The 26,022-nt window shown below is 45.2% G+C and overlaps 1 protein-coding gene across 4 annotated transcripts; it reads right to left on the bottom strand.

Annotated features, from left to right (window-relative positions):
• Window positions 1–572: 572 nt before the first annotated feature.
• chd4b (chromodomain helicase DNA binding protein 4b) lies at window positions 573–19,908 on the bottom strand. 4 transcript variants are annotated; one of them, XM_061080683.1, is made up of 39 exons: window positions 19,731–19,908; window positions 19,138–19,265; window positions 17,019–17,273; window positions 16,794–16,909; window positions 16,585–16,684; window positions 16,273–16,474; window positions 15,662–15,783; window positions 15,424–15,547; window positions 15,110–15,282; window positions 14,205–14,450; window positions 12,959–13,162; window positions 12,589–12,800; window positions 12,193–12,324; window positions 12,009–12,108; window positions 11,613–11,804; window positions 11,078–11,278; window positions 10,816–10,953; window positions 10,461–10,582; window positions 10,180–10,353; window positions 9,885–10,026; window positions 9,513–9,762; window positions 9,272–9,396; window positions 9,095–9,187; window positions 8,843–8,984; window positions 8,302–8,471; window positions 7,903–8,092; window positions 7,157–7,243; window positions 6,075–6,166; window positions 5,372–5,505; window positions 5,121–5,265; window positions 4,834–4,990; window positions 4,219–4,304; window positions 3,869–4,127; window positions 3,732–3,788; window positions 3,308–3,478; window positions 3,038–3,146; window positions 2,343–2,475; window positions 2,043–2,238; window positions 573–1,849 (listed from the first exon to the last, which is right to left on the bottom strand). In XM_061080683.1, exons 1-39 carry the CDS (start codon window positions 19,792–19,794, stop codon window positions 1,647–1,649), a joined length of 5,946 nt encoding a protein of 1,981 aa, XP_060936666.1. In that variant the 5' UTR covers window positions 19,795–19,908; the 3' UTR covers window positions 573–1,646. The 4 variants fall into 4 exon arrangements, with proteins under 4 accessions (XP_060936666.1, XP_060936668.1, XP_060936667.1 ...); XM_061080685.1 differs by having other exon boundaries at window positions 7,915–8,092; XM_061080684.1 differs by having other exon boundaries at window positions 19,138–19,262.
• Between the last annotated feature and the right edge of the window lie 6,114 nt (window positions 19,909–26,022).

Raw genomic sequence — 26,022 nt, 5'->3', positions numbered from 1 at the left:
CACATTTTCGTGGTTTGCATGCAAAGTGAATCAAACGTCACAAAATTGTAACATGTTTTCCTGAACTGGTATCAGCACTCACTGAATAGTTTTTCTCCGGAGCAAAAGGAAAAACTTTGAGGCAACAAGAATGGGACTATGTGGAAAATGTGGATATCTGCACCAAAGCAGGCTCACAGTGACAATACTATGAAGTGTAAAGTGTGTTCAACAGCTTAACTTAGCATATTAGCATGCTAGCATTAGCTAAACAGACCTACACACAAAGTGCAGCTGAGATTGTAAATGGCTTTACAGTAGTTTGGACATAAACTAAAGAATTTGACACATTCAAACGTTTGACCTGAAGATCGCTTAAAATTGAAAGTAAAAGAAGACATTTTACACCAAGAAAAGTCAGTGGATCACTAAGGTCAGAAGTTATCACAGTGAAAATGAAAGTTCAAATAGAACATAATCTCACTGCAATTCAACTTCTGGTTATTGTGGTTGTCGTCGACCAACTGATGTTTCAGTCATACGTGGCTAAAATAAATACTGTTACTTTCAAATAAAACGGACAAACGTTGAAAAACTCTTGACTTTTTATTGTAATCCATAAAAACAACAGCGATGATAAAAACAAAAAGGTGGTGACCATAATAATAATATTCAGTAATGTAAAACAACTTAACAAGAGACAGTAGGAAATTAAATTAAGATTGCCATCATTCTTGGAACCATCCGCGGTACCTAAGCGCTGTGGAGCTATTGCAAGTCCATATTTTAGGACAGGATAATTTCCAGAGCAAAGCTGTGTCGCCGTCAGGAATGTGGAGGTGCTGGTTGGGGGGGGGGGCGCAGAGAGCTGATCCCGAGTCGGGGTCAACTGATGGGGCGAGCGGAGGTTCGGGAGGGAGGGCGAGGATTCAGGGAGAGCTAACAGCGACAGTAACAGTCTCTCAGTGTGGGGGCCGGGGGCATTCTGCAGTAGAGATGCACATCAATATGCCCAATTTATGGATACACACACACGCACACACACTCTTTCGGTCTCCACACACACACACACACACACATATAGGGGAGGACATTAGAGTTGAAAAAAAGATAAAATATCACAACTTTCTACAGGTGAGAATGAGCACAATAAAATCCCTTGATTTCTTTAATAATCCAAACGTTACTACAAAGCACCAGTATGCTTCAAACATGCTGCTTTTTCTCCCGTCTACCCTTTGTCAGCTTAATGTTACACGTAGTTACACACACAAGTTTGACCCTGCTGTAAAGACAGAACAGGACAGGTCAGTGGAGCTGCCTGTAGGAGTCACGACTGTCGACAGTCCTCAGGTTAGAGGAGTTCAATCGGAATCCCAGTGGAGGAGAAAACGAGTTTCTAGTCTGCCACGGAACGAGAGATGATGATGATTCGCTCGTTCACTCCCGTCCTGAATCTACAGGTCCAGTCTTTTCAAATTCAAAGTCCAGCAGCACAGCTGATGTTCTTCTGAGTCCGGGGATGGGTTGGGGGTGCAGAGCGAGGAGGACTAACCTGACAGTGCTGTACACGGTTGTTAAGGGGGAGGACGTCTGCTACATGGCGGGGAGGTGAGGGCGACGGGCCTCGGTCAAGTCAGTGAGCGCGACATGTGAGAGGTGATTGGTCAGCGCGGCACCTGCATCTGCTGTGAGGTCTGTGACTGGTTCTGGCCGGTGAGGTCAGGGCCTCGGTTGGCCAATCGGCTGAGGATGTTCCTCTCTGACATTTGCAGCCGCACGGCTACCGGGGGTATCCTAGCGATGGTCGCCGGGAGACGCGTGACGTCGGCCTTCATGTCACTCAACAGTTCCTCGAGCTGTTTGAGAACTGGAAAGCGACATGGAAGTAATGAAAGTTAAGTTTTAAGTGTCTGGATTTCAAATTTACTGGTAAAGAGATAATTAAAAGTTGTTGTTAACATTAAAGCTGTTTTATATCTATACTGATGTGTTTGTTGGTTTACGTTAGCAGCTGTAACCAGAAACCCTACATACTCTTCCGTATATTCCGTATGTTTTACCTTTATGCAGCACTGCATTGGCAGGTTTGTTTCCAGACATGGACTCCTTGCTGAGGTGCTGGTGGGACTCGGCGAGACACTCCACCTCACTGAAGCGAGTGTTGAGGGCCATGGAAGGATGGGCCGGGTCTTCTGTCATGTTCAGGTAGGCTGCCCGGCGCAGCTGCTCCTCGATCACCAGAGCCTGCTCCAGTAGCTGCAAAGGAGAAGACAAATGCCCAGTGAGACGTGCTAGAGACACACACATAGGGAAACACACACACACAGGGAAACTTGTCATCAACGAGGAACTCAGTTCACCTTAAACCTGCGGGCCAGAAACTTGTTCTTGATCTCCAGGAAGTTTCCTCGGCTCATCTCCCCTTTGAACGGCTCGTTGAGGATGGCGAACCTCACGTCGTTCTGCACATCCTGCCACCGAGCGTAGCCGTGTCTGAGGGACGCCGGGGGTTAAGTGTGACAACGCATTTTTCTGTGGGTCATACTTTCAATGAATAAGGGAGAGAGGCTAGATGCTGTGTCGGTACACTTCCAAACTTATTTTTCACGAAAATATTAAGGAATCCTTTTCCCTAAAGCAATTTTTAAGAACAATAAATGTTGAATATTGTGCATAGACAAATTTTCACCTAAGAGACTGAGCAGAGTAAAGGTGTGTGCAATAAAAACTACTAAATGTTGAATTCACTACAAAACTTTAAATTTCTATTTTGAGGTGCACAACCTATCTTGAGAAAACCACAGAAGAGGAAAGAGAGGGTACTGCATGATCTTTGTGTGCTTCATACTCACAGATTCCTCTCAAATATAACAAGATCATATGAAGGGGGGAACTAAGGATTATTTTAATTAGAAATTAATCTGACAATTACATTACTACAAAATTCATCTGGCAAAATGCCCCAATAATAGTTCTGCCAAGTCCAAGCTGACGTCAACAGTGAGAGTTCAACTAAATCTTTCTGTCCAAAGAAGTTGTGAGTTTGAGAGGATACTGTATGATGCCGGCCAGCAACCAGTAGTCATGGCGACGGTGCCAAATCTCAAAGGTCTTCTTAGTGACGGTGGCTGCTCGCTCTTCATTCTGCCACAGAGAGTGAAGCTCTGGAAAAGACGACAGGAAGGTAAAAAAACTGAACTGAAAGAGAAAAAAAGAGGAAAGAAAAGAGACACAACAGTGTGTGTGTGCGTGTCTGTGTGTCTGTGTGTGTGTGTGTGTGTGTGTGTGTGTGTGTGTGTGTGTGTGTGCGTGTGCGTGTGCGTACCTGTGAAGCCTCCGTCAGCAATGTTGAACATGAACCTCTGCTTGGTGGCTTTCTTCTTCTCCTCGGTGACGTTAACCACCGGTGCAGCTGTTCCTCCTTCTTTGGTGCTCTCTCCATTCTGCAGTTTGCCAGTCTCGTCTGTTTTCACGCCATCTTTCTCCTCTTTTTGCTCTGTGAGAAAACAAGAGACACGCGACACAACATACTTTAAAAAGGTCAGGACGGCCTCTTATTATGGAAATGTGCATGGAAATAGATTATGATATCAAAGCATAAATATAAAAAAAAGTTTATTTGCATTCAGACATTTGCTTTTTCTCATAAATGTATTCATGGCCCATGAAGGGTGTCTCAGAAGAAACAGTTGAGTTATATTTTAGATAGTTTGTAAGTGTGTGTGTTGACTTGGACTCTATGTTTGTACCTTTCTTCTCCTCTGCAGGTGGAGTGGTGTCCATCTTTTCGTCTTTGCCGTCCTCAGCTTAGAAGAGAAAAGCACTGTTAGAATCACAAAGAAAGGAAACTGGAAGATTTTAAAAACAGTATAATCGTCTTTCTCACCTTTAGACTTGTCTTCCTCTGGATCCTGCTTCCCCTCTGAACCTTCACCCTTCACAGCAGGAGTGTCTTTCTCCGCCGTGTCACTCGTCTTGTCCTTCTCTTCTTTCTCCTTGCTTGTGTCTTCAGCCTCCTTCTCCTTCACTTCGTCTCCTTCTACTATCTCCTTTTCTTTCTCCTCCTTCCCTGCAGCAGAGTCCGTCTCTACTTCTTTCTTTTCAGCCACTGGGGATTTTTCAGATTCATCTGGGATTTCAATAATCTGTGGGAGAAGTAGTCAGGATCAAATTAGAAAAAACTGATTCTGAATAAGGAAACTACTTGAATCAAAAATGGCAAATAGTAGAATCTACCTCAGGATCCTCTGCCTTCTTGGCTCCTTTGGAGTCTTCTCCCTCCTTCTTTATGTCTTCCTTGTCCTCTGTCTTAGTCAAATCCTCTGTTGAAACATATGTGACAGATAGTTTTACAAATAGACTTTTAATATCCTTACTAATTCATAAGTATCCCCAAAATTCCCACAGAGTTTTTGAAGCTTAATGTTTCAATAAGTCAAACATCAAGGCTGGTGGCCAGTAATTCTCGTGTTTTTAGGGATGGAGCCACAAGAGGGCGTCAGGGCATAAACTGATACTGGGGAAAATGTCTGTTTGGCCTTGAACAAAAACTATCAGGTAAAAAAAGAAGCTTTCAATGATACACAAAGAAGCCAATCAGCATTATTCCAAGGTCACAGCTTAGCTTAAGGCTCTACATCTAAATGTGTGTGACAATGTGTTTGGGGCAAAAGGTTAGGATAATAGGAAATAGAATTGCATTTTCATATGTGAAGGAAATGTCTCTTTTAGTGTTAAACAATGCAAGTTGAAACTAAAAGAAAGGATCAGGGAGTTAGGGACTGCATAATGTCAGTGAGGGTCCTCACAAGTATAGAGGCAAATGGTGTATATGTGTGTGTGTGTGTGTACCTGGCACAGGTGTGTTGGGCTGTGTGTCTGCAGGGGTCCCAGAGGAGGGAGTCTTAAGGTCTTCACCGGCAGCCAGAGCCGCAGCCCTTTTGTTCTCCTCCAGCTCGGCCATCCAGGGCATCGACCACTGACCGTTCACATGCTCAAACTCCTGAACCTGTTATCAGTAAGTCAACCTCAGTCATTTTATCCCTTAAAATGAAGGTTTATAACTGATTTATTTAAATTTACCACTAAATCAGGATGATAACATTCCTCCTCTTAGTTTCTGCCCAGTAAAAACGTACCTTTTTCCTTATGAGGGACATCACACCGATGCGAGTAAGCACGTGTTGCCTTGACAGACCCTCTCGTGGGACGCCATCTGCAAAAGTCTCGGCTCCATCAGCCCCCGGCTCACAAAGGTGACGCATGAACAAGGACACGTAAGCCCTGAGAACACGTGCGAAGGAGAAGGTGAAAGGATGTCCACGTACACACTGTTAGCTGAGCACAACAAAAGGATTATTACCAAATATCAAAATAATTCTGAGCTCACTTGAATTCTTTCTCTGATTTTCCTCTGAGGTCCCGCACCAGCCACTGGTTGGTGAAAGCGTCCTGAGGAGGCATCCCATAACGCATCACTGCATTCAGGAAAGCCTTCCTCTGCCGAGCGTTGAAGCCCAACACCTGACGGGTAATGAAGAGGTCAAGGGTTGATTAAATGTTTCAAGCATTAGGTGGAGGCACAGGAGCAAAGGAGAGATATTAACAGTAATAACAGTCAATTCTCATTGTCAGCAAGCTGCTTCTGTTTTTACCCGTCAGCTTGTTTGTTGGTTGGATTGTTAACAAGATTACAGAAAAACAGCTGAACAGATTTCCATGACACCTGCTGGAGGGATGCGGTACAAGTCAGGAAAGAATCCATTAACTTTTAGTGTGGATCCAGGTCAGGGGGCGGATTTTTACACTTACTGTTATGAGATGGTGTTTTTCCACATTTTCCCCATTTGCCCAGGGAATAATTTATGGGTCTGGATGAAAACGATCCAGCACATTTAGTGAACTAACATCTATGTTGGTGTGAAATTGGAATGCCAGGCCTTGGCGGTAATATGCACTCTACTTTCTGCTTCAGGTGAGTTTCCTGCTGGATGATTTTTAATTTGGAGAACATCTTTCTCGTGTTTCTAGTAACTTCTTATCCGGACATGAGAGGAAACGCAAGGAGACGAGATGACCGTCAGAAAACTCACCTCAATGTTCCCGCCGACCCGGGCCAACAGCGGCGGCAAAGGTTTGTCCCTGTCGTTCCTCAGGCCTTTACGGTTCGGTCTGCGGGAGTTAGCTGGAACAACATGAACACTGTTAGTTCATCTTAAACTCAGTCTACATTCAAGCCAGCAACACAACGCACTGAGGCATATTAGACTTCAATGACACTGAATGGTCGATGTATGGTCATGTGTGCTCTTAACGTCCCAGTTTTTCTGTGAGGATGTTCCACTTACTGCTTCTCACGACTCACTCAGCTGCTGCTTCTGCTGCTGAAGCTCGCTCTCCTCAAAATCTCTCGCTCTCTCGCTCTCTCCACACTCCTACATTACACCCTTCTGCTTTAAGTATGAACACTTTCAAACAGTTAAAACTGAAAGCAGGGATTTACTTCTTTTAATAAAGCTGAATGAACAGAGCCATATTAAATTAAACAAAAGTACAAACACCCAACAGAGCAGGTACATCTCATTATACTTACAAATGAAATGGAAAATTATTAACAGCTGATCTTGAATATAAACATTAATGCAAAAAATTTTATTTATATAAAATCCATTTCAACTTAATTAACAGTTAGTATGAACACAATCCTTTGGAATTGCAGGTACAGTTCAACTGGTTGAGAAACCGTTGATTTTACATTTCTGTCCCTGTGTCTTTGGTTTTTTTCCTGCTCTTTTCCTCCTTTTTCTTTTTCTTTCTGTCTTTTCGTGCCTCTCTACGTAGAGAGCAGATGATGCAGCAACAAGGGCTGTTACTTGAGTTGTAGATGTTGTCAATGAGGATATCGTAGCTGACGTCTGAATCTGAATAAACAGCTGTAGGGACGGTTTGAAGTTAGTGAATGAGACAACCAGGGCTGGGAGAGTAAAGAGTTGTTAGAAGTTTCACTGTACCTATACTTACCTGGTACCTGTACTTCTTAAACTTAAAAAACACCATAATGACTAAAATATCTGTCTTCACAAAGTTAAGAGCAGTGACATGACCCATTTTACCAGCAAACACACACACACACACACACACCCACCCACCCACACAGTAAAACAGTGAATCTTACCTTCTGTCCGTTCATCGAAGTCCTCGTCACCTTCTTCTGAGGCCACCGAGTAATCAGACTGGTTGTCCGACTGATCCTCCTGCCAGTCTGAAAAAAAGCACAAGGAGAAATATGAAGGAGGGAGCAAATAAAAACAAGGACAATACTTTTACTGCCTGGACCTAATCTTATATAAAATCTAATACTAGTTAAAGTATGTCTGAACTACACATGGGGCTGCTTTCAAATATAAAAGTTACATTTTTACTAATTGCTTAAACAGGAATATTTTTTCCTTGATTAACTCTGACATTAAGAAAAATAAACTGGATATTTTGACGCACCGTGTAATGATGTTTTAAAACTCAGCTGATGAGCTGACTCTGCACTGACTGAACGGCTAAATAGCCCAAAAAAGCAGGAGCAATTCTTCACTGCCAGTTTGTCTTCGTCATTAAAGTCAGTAGACAATTTTCAACATAAATATTCGCTTTGTGGCTATCGGGGTTATAGACAGTTCGATTGTTGATGTTTGTTATAACCTGTGCTTTATTCAGCAAATACGTCAAATTATTAATCTAAGAAAGAACATCGACATTTCAAATAAATAGTAAAATGTTACTATACTCAATCTAAAGTCATAACACAAACTTCAAACAACACCAAACAAACACTGACGGCACTGCACAGCAAACACACACACACACACACACAAACAGACACAAACACACAGACAAGAAGAGGTGGCATTATATGTTTTTCTGTACCCTGTCTTATACCTCGGTCCTCCTGGGAGCCGTCATTGTAGTTGACTGGCTTTCGAGTTCTTTTGCCTTTGCCTAAATTTCGGGCGAGATCTTCTTGCTGCTGCTCGTAGTGGTGTCGAAGCAGTTTCTCCCAGTAGTCAGGGTCAACACTTTCCTCCTGCTTGATCACCTCCCTTTCCACCTCCTCCTCCTCCTCAAAGCAAGAAAACACTCAATCATGTGGAAAATACTAGGAACCGTAAGTAAGTCTGCAGATTTCGATTTTTTTTAACAACTATAGACATTTTATGCTGGTAAAAATAAGACAAAATATGTCAGATGTTAGATCAAGGTCTGATCAAATCGAACATCACATAACTTAAAATTGATATGTTCAAATAAACATGTTTAACCACATACCTCATCCTCTTCATCTTTGACCACGTACTGGGCCACTTTAAAGGAGCTGAGGTATTCGTTCATGCTCTGAAGCTCAGTGTCATCCGTGGCGTCCCGGTCCCTGTCTAGCAGGCCGTCAATCGCGCGGTCATCGTAGTGGATCACACTGCTGTCATCCTCTTTGTTGTCCCCTGAAAGGAGAACAGGATGAGTCAAATGAAAAAAGGAAGGAGGCAAAAACCTAATTCACTTCCTGTAACTTCTGTCCGATCAGACGGAAGTGGATCGTTCAAATTCAGACTCCAGGTTGACTGTGCACAGTTGGCTTCTTTTTCATTAAGGTCCTCATGACTCGCTCATATTAAATAATATTTATTTTAAATCCTTGAGAGGTGACACAGATATTTTACCTCACTCTTGTTCATGGTGACCTGCACTGTTAGTATGTCAAGTTTCACTTCACTATAGAATTTCTGAGAAATTCTGAGCAAGGTTGACTACTTTCTCATTATGGCACTAAAAAAAAACATTTCGACATGTATGTGGTTTGAAGTCGACTTACCTTCTCCGAGTTCACCTTTAAACAACTCTTCAGTTCCAAACTTGAGGATATCATCAAGCTCCTGCTTGGACATTGAGCCCGTCTTAGAGCCAAGCCCAGGCCGCACCACCAAGTGGGTGAGCATCATCTTCTTCTTCGCCACCTGGTGGAAGGAAAGTCAGTGGAAGACAAAGTGATGAGCAGGTTTTAAAAGAATTCTGACATAGTTTAAAGAGGCATGTTTAATCTCTTGCAGTGTGTATTTTCACCGACCTGTGTTATCCTCTCCTCCACAGAGGCTTTGGTGACAAAGCGATAGATCATCACCTTCCTGTTCTGGCCAATTCGGTGAGCTCTGCTGAACGCCTTTAAGAAACAAATAGTATATTTAACTATTGTCCAAATAAATAAACATGACATGAATACAAGGTTTAGTTATGGCCTCCATACCTGGATATCATTGTGGGGGTTCCAGTCGGAGTCGTAAATGACGACAGTGTCAGCAGAGGCGAGATTAATGCCCAAACCACCAGCTCTGGTGGAGAGGAGGAAAGCAAACTGAGGGGCCCCGGGAGCTGTTGGGATGAAGATCAGAAAAATAAAAAAACAGTGAGAAAGACAACTACCACCCTGGCAGGATACCATAGCTGCGGTTTACAGCCAATACAGACAGTCAATGTGCATGTCTCACCGTTAAAACGATCAATGGCCTCCTGTCTCATGCTGCCAGTGACTCCTCCGTCAATTCTCTCATATTTGTAACCTTCATTCTCCAAGAAATCCTCCAGCAGGTCCAGCATTTTAGTCATCTGAGAGAAGACCAGAACTCTGTGGCCTCCATTCTTTAGCTTCCTCATCATCTTCATGAGAAGCATCAGTTTTCCTGAAGCTTTAGTCAGAGCAGCGCCCTCATACATGCCATTTGGAAGTTTTGGTGCCTCCTGCGGTCAGAGGGACAAGCCAATGAAACTGACTGCACTCAAAAAGTACAAAAAGGCATTAATAAGTGCTACCACACAACATGCAACCAGTACCGGAACTGTGTGAAAGTCATGAATCATACCATTGCAGCAGCAGGGAAGAGGTAGGGGTGATTACAGCACTTTTTGAGGTCCATCACCACATTGAGCAAAGACACCTGGTTTCCTCCTCCACGAGTGTTCAGGGCATCAAAGTTACGTGTCAGGATGAACTTGTAATATTTCCTGGGTTACAAGAAGAAGAAGAAATGGATCAGAAAAAGGAAACTATACAGTGCACATGGCAAGAATTCCGACTTTATCAACCACATTATCCTAAAATAACAATCTAAAAATGCAAATCTTGAGTCTGTGACATATAGGTCACATATCACATACTTCTGCATGGGGCTCAGCTCCACTCTCACAATGAGCTCAGTCTTGGAGGGCATGTGTTTGAAAACATCAGCCTTCAGCCTCCTGAGCATGTGTGGTCCCAGCATGTCATGCAGCTTCTTGATCTGGTCCTCTTTGGCGATGTCCGCAAACTCCTCAAGAAACCCATCCAGGTTGCTGCAGAGAAAAAGAAAAGAAAACATAAATAAACACAGAGCGAGTCAGTGTGGTCATTCGCATTGTGTGTGCAACAAAAGCCACATGTGCTGTGGCAACACACTGACTTGAATCTCATTGGGGTCAGGAAGTTCAGCAAGTGGAAGAGCTCCTCCAGGTTGTTCTGAAGAGGAGTGCCGGTCAGCAGCAGCTTGTGTTGCAGCGGGTAGTTGTTCAAGATTCGGAAGAACTAGTGACAGACGAAGAAGAAAGGCAGAGGGAAATCATGTTGAATTTTTAATAGTGAAAATAAAAAAGATAAAACAATATATAACAGTTGATATAATAATTTGCTAAATGGTATGCAGCTCTTCTCAGCCCTGTGTTTACAAAACTGAAGCTGTGCACAGGGAGTATGGGTTCTACTGTCCTGTAAGTAAGGACAAAAAACAACCACATATGTAAAGCTGTGTTTTGTCTTACCTTGGACTGGTTGTTCTTGAGTCTGTGTGCTTCATCTACAACCAGACAGGCCCACTCAATGGAGCCCAGTACAGCCTGGTCAATAGTGATCAACTCATAGGATGTCAGCAGAACATGGAACTTGACATTTGAGTCTTTCTGTAAAGCACAGGGACAGTTGGACATTAGTTAAGCTGCAGAACAGATTAAGAAGCAGTCACAGAATTTAAGTGTAATAAAGATCATTTGGTATCATCACTTTCTCCTTTTTTTTTGTTCTTACCTTCATCCTAGAGGCCTTCTTTCCACCTCGGATGGCATTTCCTTCAAACGAGAACTCGTTCTCCCTGATGACGGCTCTGCTGTCCTTGTCTCCTACGTAGGTCACCACGTACATGTCAGGCGCCCACAACTCAAACTCTCTCTCCCAGTTAATGATGGTAGACAGGGGAGCGCTGACCAGGAACGGGCCTTTGGAGTGACCCTGTACCAGAGGAAGACAGGTGGGATCAACATTAACTGTGTATAATGCTATAGATAACAAACAAGACATGTCAAATAAAAACAGATATATTTGTCTTGCCCTGCCTTTAGGATAGAGTTCCTTGCTTTGAACTCATCCCCTTTATTGGGCAGAGTTACTGTCTGTCACATGTCTGAAACCCACCGACTTACACTTAACGACAGTGGAGGGCAGACTGGACAAAAAAATGCAGAAACTTGTGTTTATTTTGTTAGCATAAATAGAATGGGGGTCCATCATTCAAATTAAAAGCAAAAATGGTGACAACCCTTGCACAGCACTAACAGCTCCTTACCTCTTTGTACAATGAGTAGAGAAAGACCGCCGTCTGTACAGTCTTGCCTAAACCCATCTCATCGGCCAGGATGGTGTCGGTGGCCTGAGCCCATGAAAACCTCAGCCAGTTCAGCCCCTCCAGCTGGTAAGGATGCAGCGTGCCACCTGTGCTTTCCAGGTAGTCAGGCTGACGATCAAACTTGATGGTGGGCTGCATGAAATAAACCCGGGAGGAATATCAATTCCACATCTGCTGTGAGTCATGTTACTTTTCATTCTGACAGGGAAATACACCTAGCAGCAAACCTTTATTCTCTAATCAAACTAAATATGGCAAGAGCAGTTTAACAGTGACCAAGGATGTGTTTGGAACAAATAAAGTATTTTTTATGGTTCCAACTTTAATACTACTTACATCTATGACTGGATTAGCCGGCGGCCGCTCTGCCTTCTTGACTTTCACCTGCTTCTTCAGCTTTTTGCCAGGTCTGGCCTCTTCACCCACCATCAACTCTCTTTAAGGACAAGAATGGCAGTTAAGGAGGAAAAAACACTCTTTGAAAAACCACTGTGTGACACTTTGTAAAGTCTCAGCATACCTGTGATTCCAGTATGTCTGTTTGTAGGTGTCAAACTCCGGAACATCCATTTCCTCGCTCTCCCAGGTGGCCTGGTCATAGGCCAGATCTCTCCATTTAATCAGGTAATGTACGTTGTTCTTTTTATCAACACTAAAAGAAAAAAAGAGTTACTGGGTTTGCTTTCTTCTGATAGGGTGAGCTTACATTTAATTGAACCCACATTTTATTGACAATTACATTCTTTCTTTTAATTAGTTATATGAGCTATTAACTATAAAAATACACATCAAGACCCCATGAACATTAATCTACTATTAAAAAAGCTATTTTAAGGCAAAAATCCAAAACCTTTATAATAAACACATTCCTTTTTATGAATAAACTGCATATTTCTAATGAGATTATGTTTCCTACCTGTGGTTGAGGACGCGGTGGATCATCAACCACTCCATCTTGACTCCGTAACGGTAAAACTCCTCTTCCATGTGGACAAAGAGAGGATCTTTGTGTTTCCTCTTGGTGCTCTTGACCTCAACGCCCTCGCCTCCAAAGTCGGCAGGCGGTGGTTCGTCCATGTCAGTCTTCCTCTGGTAGTTACGGAACATCACCTGGCAGTTCAGTTCCAACTAGGAAAGAATGAGGGGGTTAAAAAGGAGTCATCTGAGACAAGAAGGAGTTTGTGTGTTACAAATGTGAGGAGAAGGAACAGACACACGTCCCACGCCAAAGAGCATAAAAACCACATTCACAACTACAGGTGGATTCAGTTTCACAGAGCGTGTACCTGGAGCTCCTGCACCCAGGAGCAGTGCCAGTAGGACAAATTGCACCATTTGACAAAGAACTCCCTCTCCCTGCGTCCCACCAGCGGGGGGGGATCAGGAGCATCAGCAGGCAGGTCGACAGGCCGGGGGACAGGTGTGGGGCCTGGAGGCTCCCCCCATTTCCAAGTCAAAACCTTCTGGACTTTTCCCTTCATTGCTAGACACTGTTAGGAAATGGCAGAGGAGGGGGAAATTAAGGAATAGATGCTTATCAATGAACAAATGATTTATCACTTATAGGGTTGCAAAGGGCGGGAAAGTTTCCGGTACATTTCCGGAAACTTTACGGAAACTTTCCTTGGGAAGTTAAGCTCGGCAATTTTGGGAATTTTGAAAAAAAAATACACAAATTAAACGCTGAGCAATAAAAACATCATTCAAAACTCTATTTTAAAGATGAATGGAATGCAGCACACACTGCACGTTGAATTTCAACCTGCACACTACAGCAGGGCTATTGAGGCCTGCTGTAGTGAGCAGTACTAGTCAGGTAACCTTCGATGATATTACTGGGGAAAATATATTAGCATGCTGATTTAGGATTGTTCATCTGTTCATTTCCATTCATTTATCCATCAATTATAAAATATTTTTACAGAAGATTCAAATTGTTTGGCTAACTATTTATATCTCTGGCATTGCATTAGTGTTTTTTTGTCTTTTTTCTCATCTTATTCTACAGAACGATGTCACGTGCACTATCTCATGTGTGGACACATTTCACCCCATCTAATGTAGAAGGAAAGGCTGTGTACATTTGCAAATACTTTGCAAAGACCTGTGTTAAGAATGACACAAAGATGCAGAAGCATATAGTCAAGTGCCCAAAGTTTCCTCAGGGCTCAAATCAGCCTATGACACAACAAAATGTTTATATTTATGTCTGTATATGACAAGGTAAATACAGTTAGTATAAATTACCCACAACATTTCCAGTTTATTCCCGTTTATTCCCATGGAAAGTTTCCAACTTTTAATATTCCCGGAATTTTGCAACCCTATTTATCACTAATAAGAAATTAGTATATGAATGGTGAGATTTGACCTGAGAAATCAGCTCAATTATGACTGATATAACTTGTCTAAAATACATATATATATACACAAGAAGAAGAGAAGCTCTTCATCTCAAGTAGGAATCTGCACAAGATGGAAACTGTGCACGCCCACGTGAGCACGTGCACTCGCAGACTCACACACACTCACCTTGCAGCGGGGGCAGATCCACTCTCCGTTGGGGATTTCGGGGAGGGGAGGGTTGAGGCAGTGGATGTGATAGGAGGAGGGGCAGGTGTCACAGCAAAGTAGCTCCCCTCCGTCCTTGCACACCCGGCAGAACTCAATGTGGTGGTCATCTTCCTCCTCCACCCCTTCATCCCTCCTGTCCTCCTCTTCCTCCCCTTCAGCCTCGGAGAGCTCATCTCGGGCCTCCCACTGGATGCCCTCCTTCTCCTGGTGGCAGAATTACAGGCAGAGGGAAGTGGATATGTGTGCGAGTGTGCATGTGTGCGCGTGAGTGTGTCCGAGAAGGGGGGGGGGGGGGTTGGGGGTGGGGGGGCAGACAGGCAGGGAAGGTATGCGGAACGGAGTGAAAGGAAAAAGGGGAGGGGAGTGGGGGGAGAGCCAAGAGAGCCGAGGTTGGAGGGGTGTGTGTGTGTGTGCGTGTGTGTGTGTGTGTGTGTGTGCAATGTGTGCGTGCGTGTGCATGTGGAGCCATTGCAGAGGGAGGGAGGGAGGGAGGAACAAGAAGAGGAAATGGAGGATGGGGGGAGGAGAAGGCATGTGGTGGGGAGCAGGAGAGGATAGATGGGAAACATGAGCAAAGGGGTTGGGGGGGTGGGGGGGGCAGCAGAGGACAAAGAGAAAAAGAGAAGGCACAAAAAAAAAAAATATGTCAAAATCCTGCAGCAAGAATGCAATTTCCAACCAGGTGGCAGCGTCAGTGCAACTTTACGTGAATTCACACACTTCCACACAAACAGTGTTTTAATGACAGGGGTCGTTTCTGCCCGGCTGTTTCATTCTCCAGGAATCGGGCCCGGTCTTATCTAACGTCCGACCTCGTGGGGTTCTGTGCACGGCGCTGAGGGGGGGGAGAGGACAGTACTCACACAGTGTGGGCAGCTCCACTTGCCCTCAGGTGCTTTCTCCATGTCGGGGTCCAGGCAGACCATGTGATAGGCTCTCGGGCAGGTGTCACACAGGATGATCTCCCCTCCCTGCTGGCACACCTCGCAGTAGTCCTGGTGGTCGGTCTCGTAGCCGTCGCCGTCCTCCGTCTCCACTGAGAAAGGACGTTTACAGAAAAGAGGGAGAAGAAAGTGAGGCGGGGGGGAGGTAGATGATCAGAGCAACGGTAGCCTTCATCTGACCAAGCGAAACCTCCAGAGCAGGCTTATTAACTCGGTGATATTTCCATGCCAACCTTTCTTCTTCTTCTTGGCGCTCTTGGGCTTCTTCTTCGGGCGGTTGCTGCGGTTGGAGCCGTCGGACACCGAGAAACTCCCGTCGTCAAAGTCGCTTTCAACATCTGGTTCATCCTCATCACTCTGATAGAGAGGACATCGAGAGAAATACCTTGTTACTTTTGAGTACGAGTATAAACATTCAGATTCTGGTGATTAAATAAGTACAGCACTTGAAAAATAAGAAAAGGATCTCACTGAGGAGCGCTTCCTCTTGCTGTTGAGGCCCCCAAGTTTGATCTTCAGTGGAGCCACTTTTTTAGGTTTGGGTTTGGGTTGAGGCTTAGGCGTAGGTTTCGACTTCCTGCGAGCATTGGGACCTGAGAGAACAAAGTTTAAACGAGAACATTTAGGTAGAGACCCCAGATAGATAGATAGATAAGATAGATAAGATAGATAAGATAGATAAGATAAGATAGATAAGATAGATAAGATAGATAAGATAGATAAGATATATAGATAGATAGATAGATAGATAGATAGATAGATAGATAGATAGATAGATAGATAGATAGATAGATAGATAGATAGATAGATAGATAGATAGATAGATAGATAGATAGATAGATAGATAGATAGATAGATAGATAGATAGATAGATAGATAGATAGATAGATAGATAGATAGATAGATAGATAGATAGATAGATAGATAGATAGATAGATAGATAGATAGATAGATAGTTTATACGAGAACATTTAGGTAGAGACCCCAGATAAATGTTGAAGTTGCAGATTTTCATGTCAAAAACCGTACTTAATTCGTACATAATTACGTAAAAAACTTGTTATTCACTTATCCGGCTTTACCTTTGCCCTCTTTGGTCTTGGCCTTGCGGAGAGGAGGTGCCGGGGGTGCAGGGGGTGTCGGTGCAGCAACAGGAGTTGGAGCGGGTTTGGGTGAAGGGGCGGCACCTGTCTCTGCCGCTCCATCTGTCCCGGCCACCACCATGTTCTCCACAGCTGCAGCCACGTTGGCAGCTGCCAGAGCTGCATTGGCAGTGGCGCAACCCTAACAGGGGAGACAGAACAGAATCAGGAAACCGGGCTGTGGACCGTCCAACAACAACAGATTTCATTCATTATGAGACAGATGTGTAAGCAAGTTCTGAATATCAATACCTTCAGTGGGTTATTGGTGCTGAATTCTCTCCACTTAGCCATCATCAGAGTCATCATCTTTGACACAGCAATTTTGGGGTTCTTAGCTGCAATTAACGGCCTAAGGGACATTGTATATCATTATTTATTTTTATAAATACTCCTTAATGACCAGACAGATGATGGTATTAATATATATGGGTGTACTATTAAAGAAGGGGTTTTCTTACCTAACAAACTGACTGAAGGCCTTGTAGTTGGTGAGGGAGCTGTAGTCTTCCTGAGTAAAGACGTGGTCAATGTCCTTCATGCCCCAGGCTTCCAGCAGCTGGGAGGAGCTTTTGGGCTGAGGCAGGAGAGAGGGTGAAAAGAACAATCAGGAGAGGTTAGTTTGACATGTTCGCTCTGAAGGAAGAGGCCATCCTCTTATCAGCCCAGTATGCATGAATCTTCACCTGGCAATCATCATCGTCATCGTCGTCCTCTTCTGGTTCGGGTTCCTTGCGTTTGCTCTTTGAACTGGACGATCCTCCTTTCTCTCCGGCCCCACCTCCTTTTTTCTTTTCTTTTGCCGAGCTGAGGCGTTTCTTCTTTTTCCTGCCGGGGGCATAATCGCTTCCTTCACTCTCTGACCGCACAGCTCCCTCGTCTGCATCTCTCTCCACCGCTTCTACTCCGATCAGGTGCTCAGGGGAGCTAGCTGGCAACTCCTGCAAGACAAAGAACGACTCTGAAAAAGAGTGACGCCTAATTGCCTGCAGGCAGCAGCGGTGCACTTTATGGATCAAATAAACAATAAATTATTACAAAATAACACATTAAAATGAGACGCTTCTTTGTTTCAGTCTGATCAAGTAATAGACTCCTCTGCTTGGCTGAGGTCTGCATAAATAGTCACACAGCTGTTGTGGTCAGTGGATGATTCATTCTCATTTCAGGTAGACATGACACACGTCAGTTATTACATAGATTTTAATTTTCTTCAAGCGAGATACTTTACGGTTTGTCTTTGTTTTTATGGAAGTAGATTGAATATATTTGGGTTTTTCGCTGTTGGTCACTCAAAACAAGACATTTGACTGTGTCACCACAGGTTCCGGGTGTGACAGCGGCCATCATTTACAGATCTACAGATACTTTATGGCCAAAAGTATTCACCATATATTCAAGACAATTATTTGCATTTGTTTTCTGGGGAATGTGCTCAAACCTCTTATTTCAGGAGGATTTCAGGACGCCCTGTACTTGTTTTGGTTTGCACTATTAGGGAGGAAGTAAATCAATATCTGCAACATTTCACTTGGCCTGCTGTTATTGTCCCCAAGTGTGTGGCGGGTTTGACACTACCTAGTTTTATCTGACAATCTGGACCCGTTCAAACCCGGGTACATGTATTAAAATGCATCCTGAACCTGAACGTCTCTCCTGTGACTTGTGATCACATCTCACTTCCCGGCTCTAATTGTGAAATAGTACTGTGTCCGAGACGTGAGCTGAGCAGACCGTTCTGCATGTGTGACCCAGGACGTATTTGGAATACACACGGCGAAAAGAATGTGGCCGCATGCATCCCGGACCACCTAAGAATATGGTCTGAGTGATCTCAGGACGCATTGGGGGGGGGGGCGTTCACATGTACTCAGCGCTGACCGCCTGTGATTGGACCGGTCAGGACGGATGGTAATACCAGGTATGAACAGGTTGATGGAGCCACAGCCTTGAAGAGAGGTTCACATGTTCAAGTCTGTCTTAAAACAATATTTAAACCTCCATATATACACAGAGAGGGTTTTTGGTTGCCACACTGGTAAAAATGGACGGAATTTATAAAGCCATAGTGGTAACAACCAGTCAAAATACTTTACAGTACAAGTCCCATTCACACAAACGTTCATAAAGCTCTTTTATACGCAGCACTATTTCTATAAACCCTTTTCATGTGGAGACAGTTCAGAATGCTGGAGGAGCCGGGGATCGAACCACCGACCTACTATCTCTTGAGATACAAAACATAATATAACATAACAAAACTATATATACTGTACTATTTTTATATACTGTCTAACAATAACATTACCATCATATCATCAGCACTATTACCATCATCTTGCCACTGCACCTTATCTACCTATTTATCTTGTGTTTCTCTTTTTATTCTTTCTACCTCAATATTTTTTATTTTATTGTATTGTATTGTATTTTATTGTATTCAAATTTACCGGCTGCTATGACGACTTAATTTCCCTTCGGGGATGAATAAAGTAATCTATCTATCTAAAACATAATTTCCAAATATGCTGACCTTGTGCTTTGCCAAAATGCTCAGAAGAGGCATCATAGTTGGAATAATACTTGGAGCACACATGTTAAAGTAAGTCAGATAATCTGCAGGTGTATGAATGGAGAATTTGGTTCTAAAATCATGAATATCAGAATTTCATCATGGTGTTTTTAGATCGTTGAGTCCCCTGACCACCAAGGGGTCCCATATGGGCCTATTGTTATTCTAAGATGGATTATGAAACATGTCAACACATAGTGCAGGTGTATGGAGGGTGGGGGGGGCACACTGACCTCTCTGGCGGGCCTCTGCCTCTTACTGCTCCTGCTCTCTCGGCTGCTCTTCTTGCCCTTCTTCTTCTTCTTGGACTTGGGCACCTCGTCCACTTCAGACAGGACACCTGCCGGCTCCTCTTCATCTGCTGTCATGGACATGTGCTTTCATTAGGAGGAGGAGGAGGAAGAGGAGAAGAAGAAGAGAGAGAGGGGGGGGAGAGAGAGGAGCACTGCTGCAGGCCACAGGGAGGAGGGAGGAGGGAGGAGGGGGCGCGCACTGGCACTAGCAAATGTTCACGCACGCCCACACGCACTCACACGCGCACACACACGCACAGAACAGCACAAGACTCAAACTTGTCTCTCTGAAACTTTGACAGTTCACTCGAGCCCACGTTGAACACAACAAGGGTCCGACATGACAGTGAGCACTTGTTAGCCAAGTTAGCTAACTAATCTAATCTGTCATGGCGAGTGACGGACGGACAGCCCCTCCTCCTCCTCCCCCCCCCCCCCGGGCTAGCTCCGGCTAAAGCTAGCTAGAGATGGACCTTCGTGTCGGGGAAGGAAGGAAGGAAGGGAGAGGGGGGAGGGAAGCGAGGCGGGCTTACCGGGGGGAAGTGAGGGCTCGTCCGCGGCTCCGAAGTCCTCCCTGTCATCCTCGCTGCCCGACATGTTCCCGGCGGACTGATACCGGACAGAGATCCGCTCCTCTCGGTGTAATCCCTCCGGAAACCTCGCTCCTGGGTCGGCGAGGGAGGAGGGAAAATGACGTGGGACCGCCGGAGAATGGACCGGGGGGGGCGGCAGTCCGGGGAGGGAGGTGGTGGTGGTGGGTGCTGGGGAGGGGGGAGAAAAAAATTATAATAATAATAATAACAGTCAATGTCACTGGATCATTTCCAGTGATCCCATAACAACGTGTCAGCGCGCCAGTTACACAAGTTGCAGATGATCTGACGCGCTGCAGGTTGAGTGACACTTCACAGCACATCAAAGAAAAGTTTCAATCGTCACACATTACAAACTTACTGTGTGTGTGTGAGAGTGTGTGTGTGTAGTCCCGGGTCGAGGTGTGTGCTCTCTCTCTCTCTCCCCCTCTCTCTCTCTCTCTCTCTCTCGGTCAGTCAGGCTGTTGTCGCTGCACTTGTAGTTTTCATTCATCAGATCCAACGAAGATCATTTGATCACAAAAAGGAGGAAAAACAACAACAACGCGCGCCGCCGCGGACCCACAACACGCTGCTCCTCTCTCCCCCAGCCTCACTGAGCTCAGCCAACATCCTCACAAACACACAAAGGGGGCAGACATCCCATAATAATCCCCCCCCACCCTCCCACACTCGCACAGGACTCTGCATAGTTACCTCGCAACGGACAGACCATAATACTCACCCTGCCCCCTCCTTCCCTCCCTCCCTCCGTCTCACGAGCACGCGCGCTCGCACACATGCAAGCACGCACGCTCGCACGCACGCTGCAACTACACCAGACGTGCACGCACAGGGCTCGTTGCACGCACACTCCTCCTTATCCACTAGTACTCCTGCCCCCCCCTTAGCAACCCCGTTGTCATGGCGACAACCCCCCCCCTCCCTGACAGACCATAATAGTCCACTAGGCAATAGCAGCAGCATACATCCCATAATATACAACTCCTAAAAAGACAAGAAGGAAATGCAGTCACATGGTCTCCAGGGTGGCTCGTGAAGTCCACCGGGCGACAGACCATAATACTCACTGATCATGCACCTTCAGAGTGGGCATGACGACTCCAGGAAGTGGGAGAGGAGCCTGCACGGTGTGTGGCTGTGTGATCCACGGTGGGAGGGGCAGGTCAGCCTCGGGGGTGCAGGTCAGCCTCCGGCGTGCAGGTCAGCCTCCGGCGTGCAGGTCAGCCAGGCCCACGGAGCTCGGTCCCACCACTGGACGTGTGTCAGCGTCCCACCATGAGAAACCATTCTGCAGCCGGAACCCACCGCCCGGGACCACCTCATCCTCCATCGGGTCCAGCACAGGCCAACAGGTGTTCCAGCTGGAGCGGTGGGGGGTGCACCCACGAGATGTTGCTCCTGGATCATGTCTGTGATGCAGTAAATTAGACCGGAGCTGCTACGTTTACAACTGTGGTTAGTGACATTCGAGGATCTGAGCACAAGGAAACCACATCAACTACAGATGGCAATTATGCCGCACAAAATAATCAACTCCACAATCCCTTCGCCCGCCTGCTGCACACGCCTGGTGCTGCAGGAGCTTACTCTCTAAAATATCTTTCAAAGTATCGGCCAAACAATGCTCATGGCCCAGCAGGGTTTGCTCTGTTCTTACCTCTTTTTGAGGGAAAGGAGAAAAGCTCTTGAGTTTGCAACAAGCCCAAACACAAGCTCAAAAGCAGCACTTGAAAGCCACATTTGAGTCTTAACAGAGAGCTTCATCGATACACTCGTGAGTTCCTGCACTCGTTCATCACACTGAATCAGATTTGGGTTTCTGCTCAGGATCCCTCAGGCCTTCCGTCACTGTGGTGTTCTGACTGCGAGACTTTCTCACATTAATGATTTGATTCCACTTCTCCCTCAAGTTCACCATGTGACACTGACGTCTGGGTCTGCAGGTCACAAGTGAGCGGGCTCCTGAGGCGCTGAGACCGATTCATCAGAACTCACTAAGTGCTGCCTGGAAAGTTCTGTTTGGAGAACAACAAAGACGACCCGGAGCTGCTGCTCACCAGACACCGTTAAAGTAGTAAAAATGCAACTGTGATGAAATGGCCTTTTTCCATTGGTACTAGAAATTAACTTAAACACTTATTATATAGCTGCTGCAACTCCACTTTCCTCCTATTGCTTGTGGGGCTGCAGCCCATTGGAGCTTTGTGCTGCCTGATTTCTACGATCAAATGAATAAATAATACTTGAATGGAACTCTAATGAGGGCTTAGATGGATGATCATTCTGCAAACACTGAGAAACACTCATTGTCACACCCGATCTCATTTGGTTATGAGTCCGGATGCTATGGTCGTGAGTCGTAACCACACCAATGCACAAATTTGGTTTTCTCTTCCGCTTTGTAGCTTTTTCAGTGGTCAAGGTACTTGTGTAACTTATTCCGCAGCGGCTGGCAGTTCCACATCCAGTAAATTCCACTTGCAGATCTTTATTGAGGTTTTTTACTGTGTTTACGCCGAGTGAAAAATGCAATCCCAAGACTCCATTTCTTTGAGGACAGAACGATCAGTAAACAAGAAACTTTGGCATCGCTACTGGAATTTAAGATCAAGTTTGCTGGTGTGAATGTCCGGCTGTACGTCATGAGATGGTTTAGCCTGATAGGTCGACTGGTCCTTCTGCTCCAGGGCATGAGTGAGACTGGTCACCATGGATTACGGCTCACTTTACATGATACAATTGTTTCCATTAGGAGCCATATTACCGTTACACTGTTAAACACGGATGTAATCCTTCACTTCCTCTGCAGAGAAATCCTTCTGACTTGTACGTCTGGGCTCCGCTCCCTCAGGACCAGAGCTGCACTTATCATCAGTGAAAACTAAAAACAGCATTTCATACATAAGCTGCATTTATTTCAGTCTTTCCCTGTTCGTATAGAAACAAAGATTCGTGCTGTGTGCGAGATGCTCCTGTGAGCACCGAGGCCTTCTGCTGCCTCCTCCACTCCAATGGCCGCTGTGCAGTGTTCCCCGTGCTCTGTACATGCAGATCACACAGCAGCACGGGCCTGTGTCTGGACGCTGTCTGTTACTATCGCTTGAATGCCCCGGACCCATGCATGTGTGCGCGTGCAGCACCGTCACCAACACCTCCTTATTTTTCTATCTTTCCAAGCTCACACGCACACTGCACACCTCCCCCCCCCCCCCTACCGCACCGCCATCACTCCATAATATTCATGGGTCGTCCATTCCCTCTGCCCCCTCCCCCCCATGAGCGCACACAGCTCACCGCCCCCACCACCCTGCCACCCCCACTCCCCTGCCTGACAACACCACCGCCCGACATCCCATAATATCCACGCACGCGCTCCGCACACATCCATACGCGGCCGTGCACTCAGCTCTTTGTTGGCAGAGATGCCTGAGTAAGGCGAGCGTGCTCATGCACAGCCGTCATCTTTCTGCCTGATATGATTATTCCGTCCGTGCCCATGGCGGCCGAGACAGGTAGCCCTCAAGTAGAGAGAGAGGGGCCAGAGCAAAATGAGGGAGCGAAAGGTGGAAGGTCACGTTTCTGTCTCATAATGACCTTGGGGACGATGCCTTCATGAAGTCCAGATTCACCCTGCGGCAGCCATCTCTGAATGAGGCCAATCATCCATCCCTTGGAGGGCGTCAGTGGACAAAGTGAGACCAGTGCAGTCGCCCCACCTCACTGTCTCTCAAAGTCTGTCTCTGCCTCTATAACTGAGGGAATGCAAGTCATCTCTACGTATATGTCACGCTGACGCTTTAACAAGCGTCTCTTGAGGCTCTGCAGCCCGGCTACAGTCAATCAGCACCGGACAATTTCAGCATGATACAATGTCCACAAAATGGGGGAAAGATAAAGATAAAAAAAAAGAGGGCAAGTTATTTACGAGAGAGGGGTGAAGGGATGAGCATAACAGAGGCGCCGGACATGACAGTGGCCAGCTCATCACCATGGTGTTGCTGTGGGAGACAGTGGAAGACGTCACTTGGAGAAACAGGGGGACACAAAGGAGGAATACGACATGAGGAGGACAAAAAAAGGAGGGAAGGGGCCTACAAGAAACCTGTCTTTACAGATATAGACAGGGGAGACTGGTGTGTGTGTGTGTGTGTGTGTGTGTGTGTGTGTGTGTGTGTGTGTGTGTGTGTGTGTGTGTGTGTGTGTGTGTGTGTGTGTGTGTGTGTGTGTGTGTGTGTGTGTGTGTGTGTGTGTGTGTGTGTGTGTGTGTGTGTGTGTGTGTGTGTGTGTGTGTGTGTGTGTGTGTGTGTGTGTGTGTGTGTGTGTGTGTGTGTGTGTGTGTGTGAGGCTAGAGTCTCACTCTGAAAGTCATCTGTGGTTTCTATCCTCGTTATATTTTAACTTTATTTTCAAAATCTCCTATTTTTACCTCTTTAAGTGGCCCTACTGTCATAGCATAAAATTAGGATTAAGAAGAGACAAAAGTTAAACTTTTTCTCATTGCAAATGATTTGCAGTAAATAAAAAAACAACATGCAATATAGTTGACATGATAAACTGCCTGTTCCTTCACAAAAATACAATAATTAAATATTTAAAGTAAATAGTTTTCTAGCCTCCTTCAATATGAAATCAACACCTCATTCAATTTTTTTCATCATATCTATTTTCCACAAACCTGCTTTGTTTTTTTCCGCTGCTTTCCCCTCTAACCCCAGTGTAGCACCCATCCTCTCTCTCCTCCTGCCCGCCTCTCCCTCCCATCTTGTGATTTATTTGCCTTCGTTCCAATATTTGTCGCCACTGTGTTTTCTTCCCCTTGTCTAAATGTCACCCCTTCTTCTAAGACAATATAGGGAGTGGGAGAGAGGGAGAACGAGAGGGCAAATGCGGGGGAGTTGGAGGAAGGGGAGGAGGGGGGACTTGTAAAATGAGCAACAAAGTTTGGGAAAATTAAACATTAGGTAAGACACTTTCTCACATCCATATACATGCACACGGAAACGCCGCGCCATTGATTTTGATGGGAAGCTTTCGCAGGACAACACGTGGATCAATGCTCCTGCATTGATTCTGTAATGATGTCAATAAAAGAAACAAAAGGGTGGAATTTGTGTTCTCATTACGGGTCTTTGTTTTCTTGCAGCAGAAGGAATCCTGCAAACACATTCTCATGCAAACAAACATGGGAGAGGACTTATCATTTTGAGGACTGCATCTTTGTGTCTCCAGTGGAAGCTAAGAATTTAGGTCTCATGTCAGACAAGCACAATACAGAGCAAACTTACACTCTTAGTACTTGCGTAGTACAACTATTATCCTGTTCCAAATCCTCCTCCTCCTCCACCTCCTCCACCTCCTCCTCCCTGGCATCACTCCACCCAGGTTCGCGCCTGTCCTCTCTCTCCCACCCTCACTCTCTACCTCCTATATAACCCATCACTCCCAGCTCTCTGCTCTCACTCATTCTTCCTCTTCCAACCTGGAATGGACACTTTTGTTTTCCTCGGACCGACCTCAGTACCCACTGACCCGATGTGATTGGGCCTTTTAGTCTTAAAAAACAAACCAAAAATCTTTAATTGGATTTCAAATTTTTTGGGGCGTAGATTTTTACTAATTTGTCCAATTAAATTGGAGACAAGGACAAATCTTTGTATTTAAGAGGATGAGTTTTGCGTTTGCTGTCACTGACGGCGTTTGGAAAGAAACTGATGAGCGACTTTTCTAATTGAAATTTGGAGAAACTTTGGTCCAACCAAACGGAGGAATCACTGGATATCACAATACTATGAACTGGTAAGAATCAGTGTTACTTTTGCAAATGAGATTTTAACTCGTAAAAATACTTTTTGATGAATGCATGTTCAAAGCATTAGGTCTGGTTTTGGATTAATACAACATCTCTATAGTAAACTGTGAACTTTTGAAGCTACAACTGCATGTGAACTAAACTCTGAAACACTGATAATATGAGTTTTCCTTGAAGTTTATTAGAAATGACATTGAACAGGATGATTAGAAATGTCAGTGGTGGATGTTACTATTCTGTCATCTTGTCATTTGTGCAGATATGTGGGGATCACCCCCTGACCGAGGATCTGATCCATAAACCAAAACCACAGCAGACAACACGCAGACGGGCAGATCAGCTTCAACTGTGGAGACGGGCAGCGTGCTGTCCAGAGACCCAGCCTGACGCACGGAGACGGACAGACAGACGGACAGTCTG

This window comes from Limanda limanda, chromosome 11, assembly GCF_963576545.1.
Source record: "Limanda limanda chromosome 11, fLimLim1.1, whole genome shotgun sequence".
Taxonomy (NCBI): Eukaryota; Metazoa; Chordata; class Actinopteri; order Pleuronectiformes; family Pleuronectidae; genus Limanda; species Limanda limanda.
The sequence above is the reverse complement of the archived record's forward strand: the minus strand, read 5'-3'. Positions and strand labels throughout refer to the sequence as shown.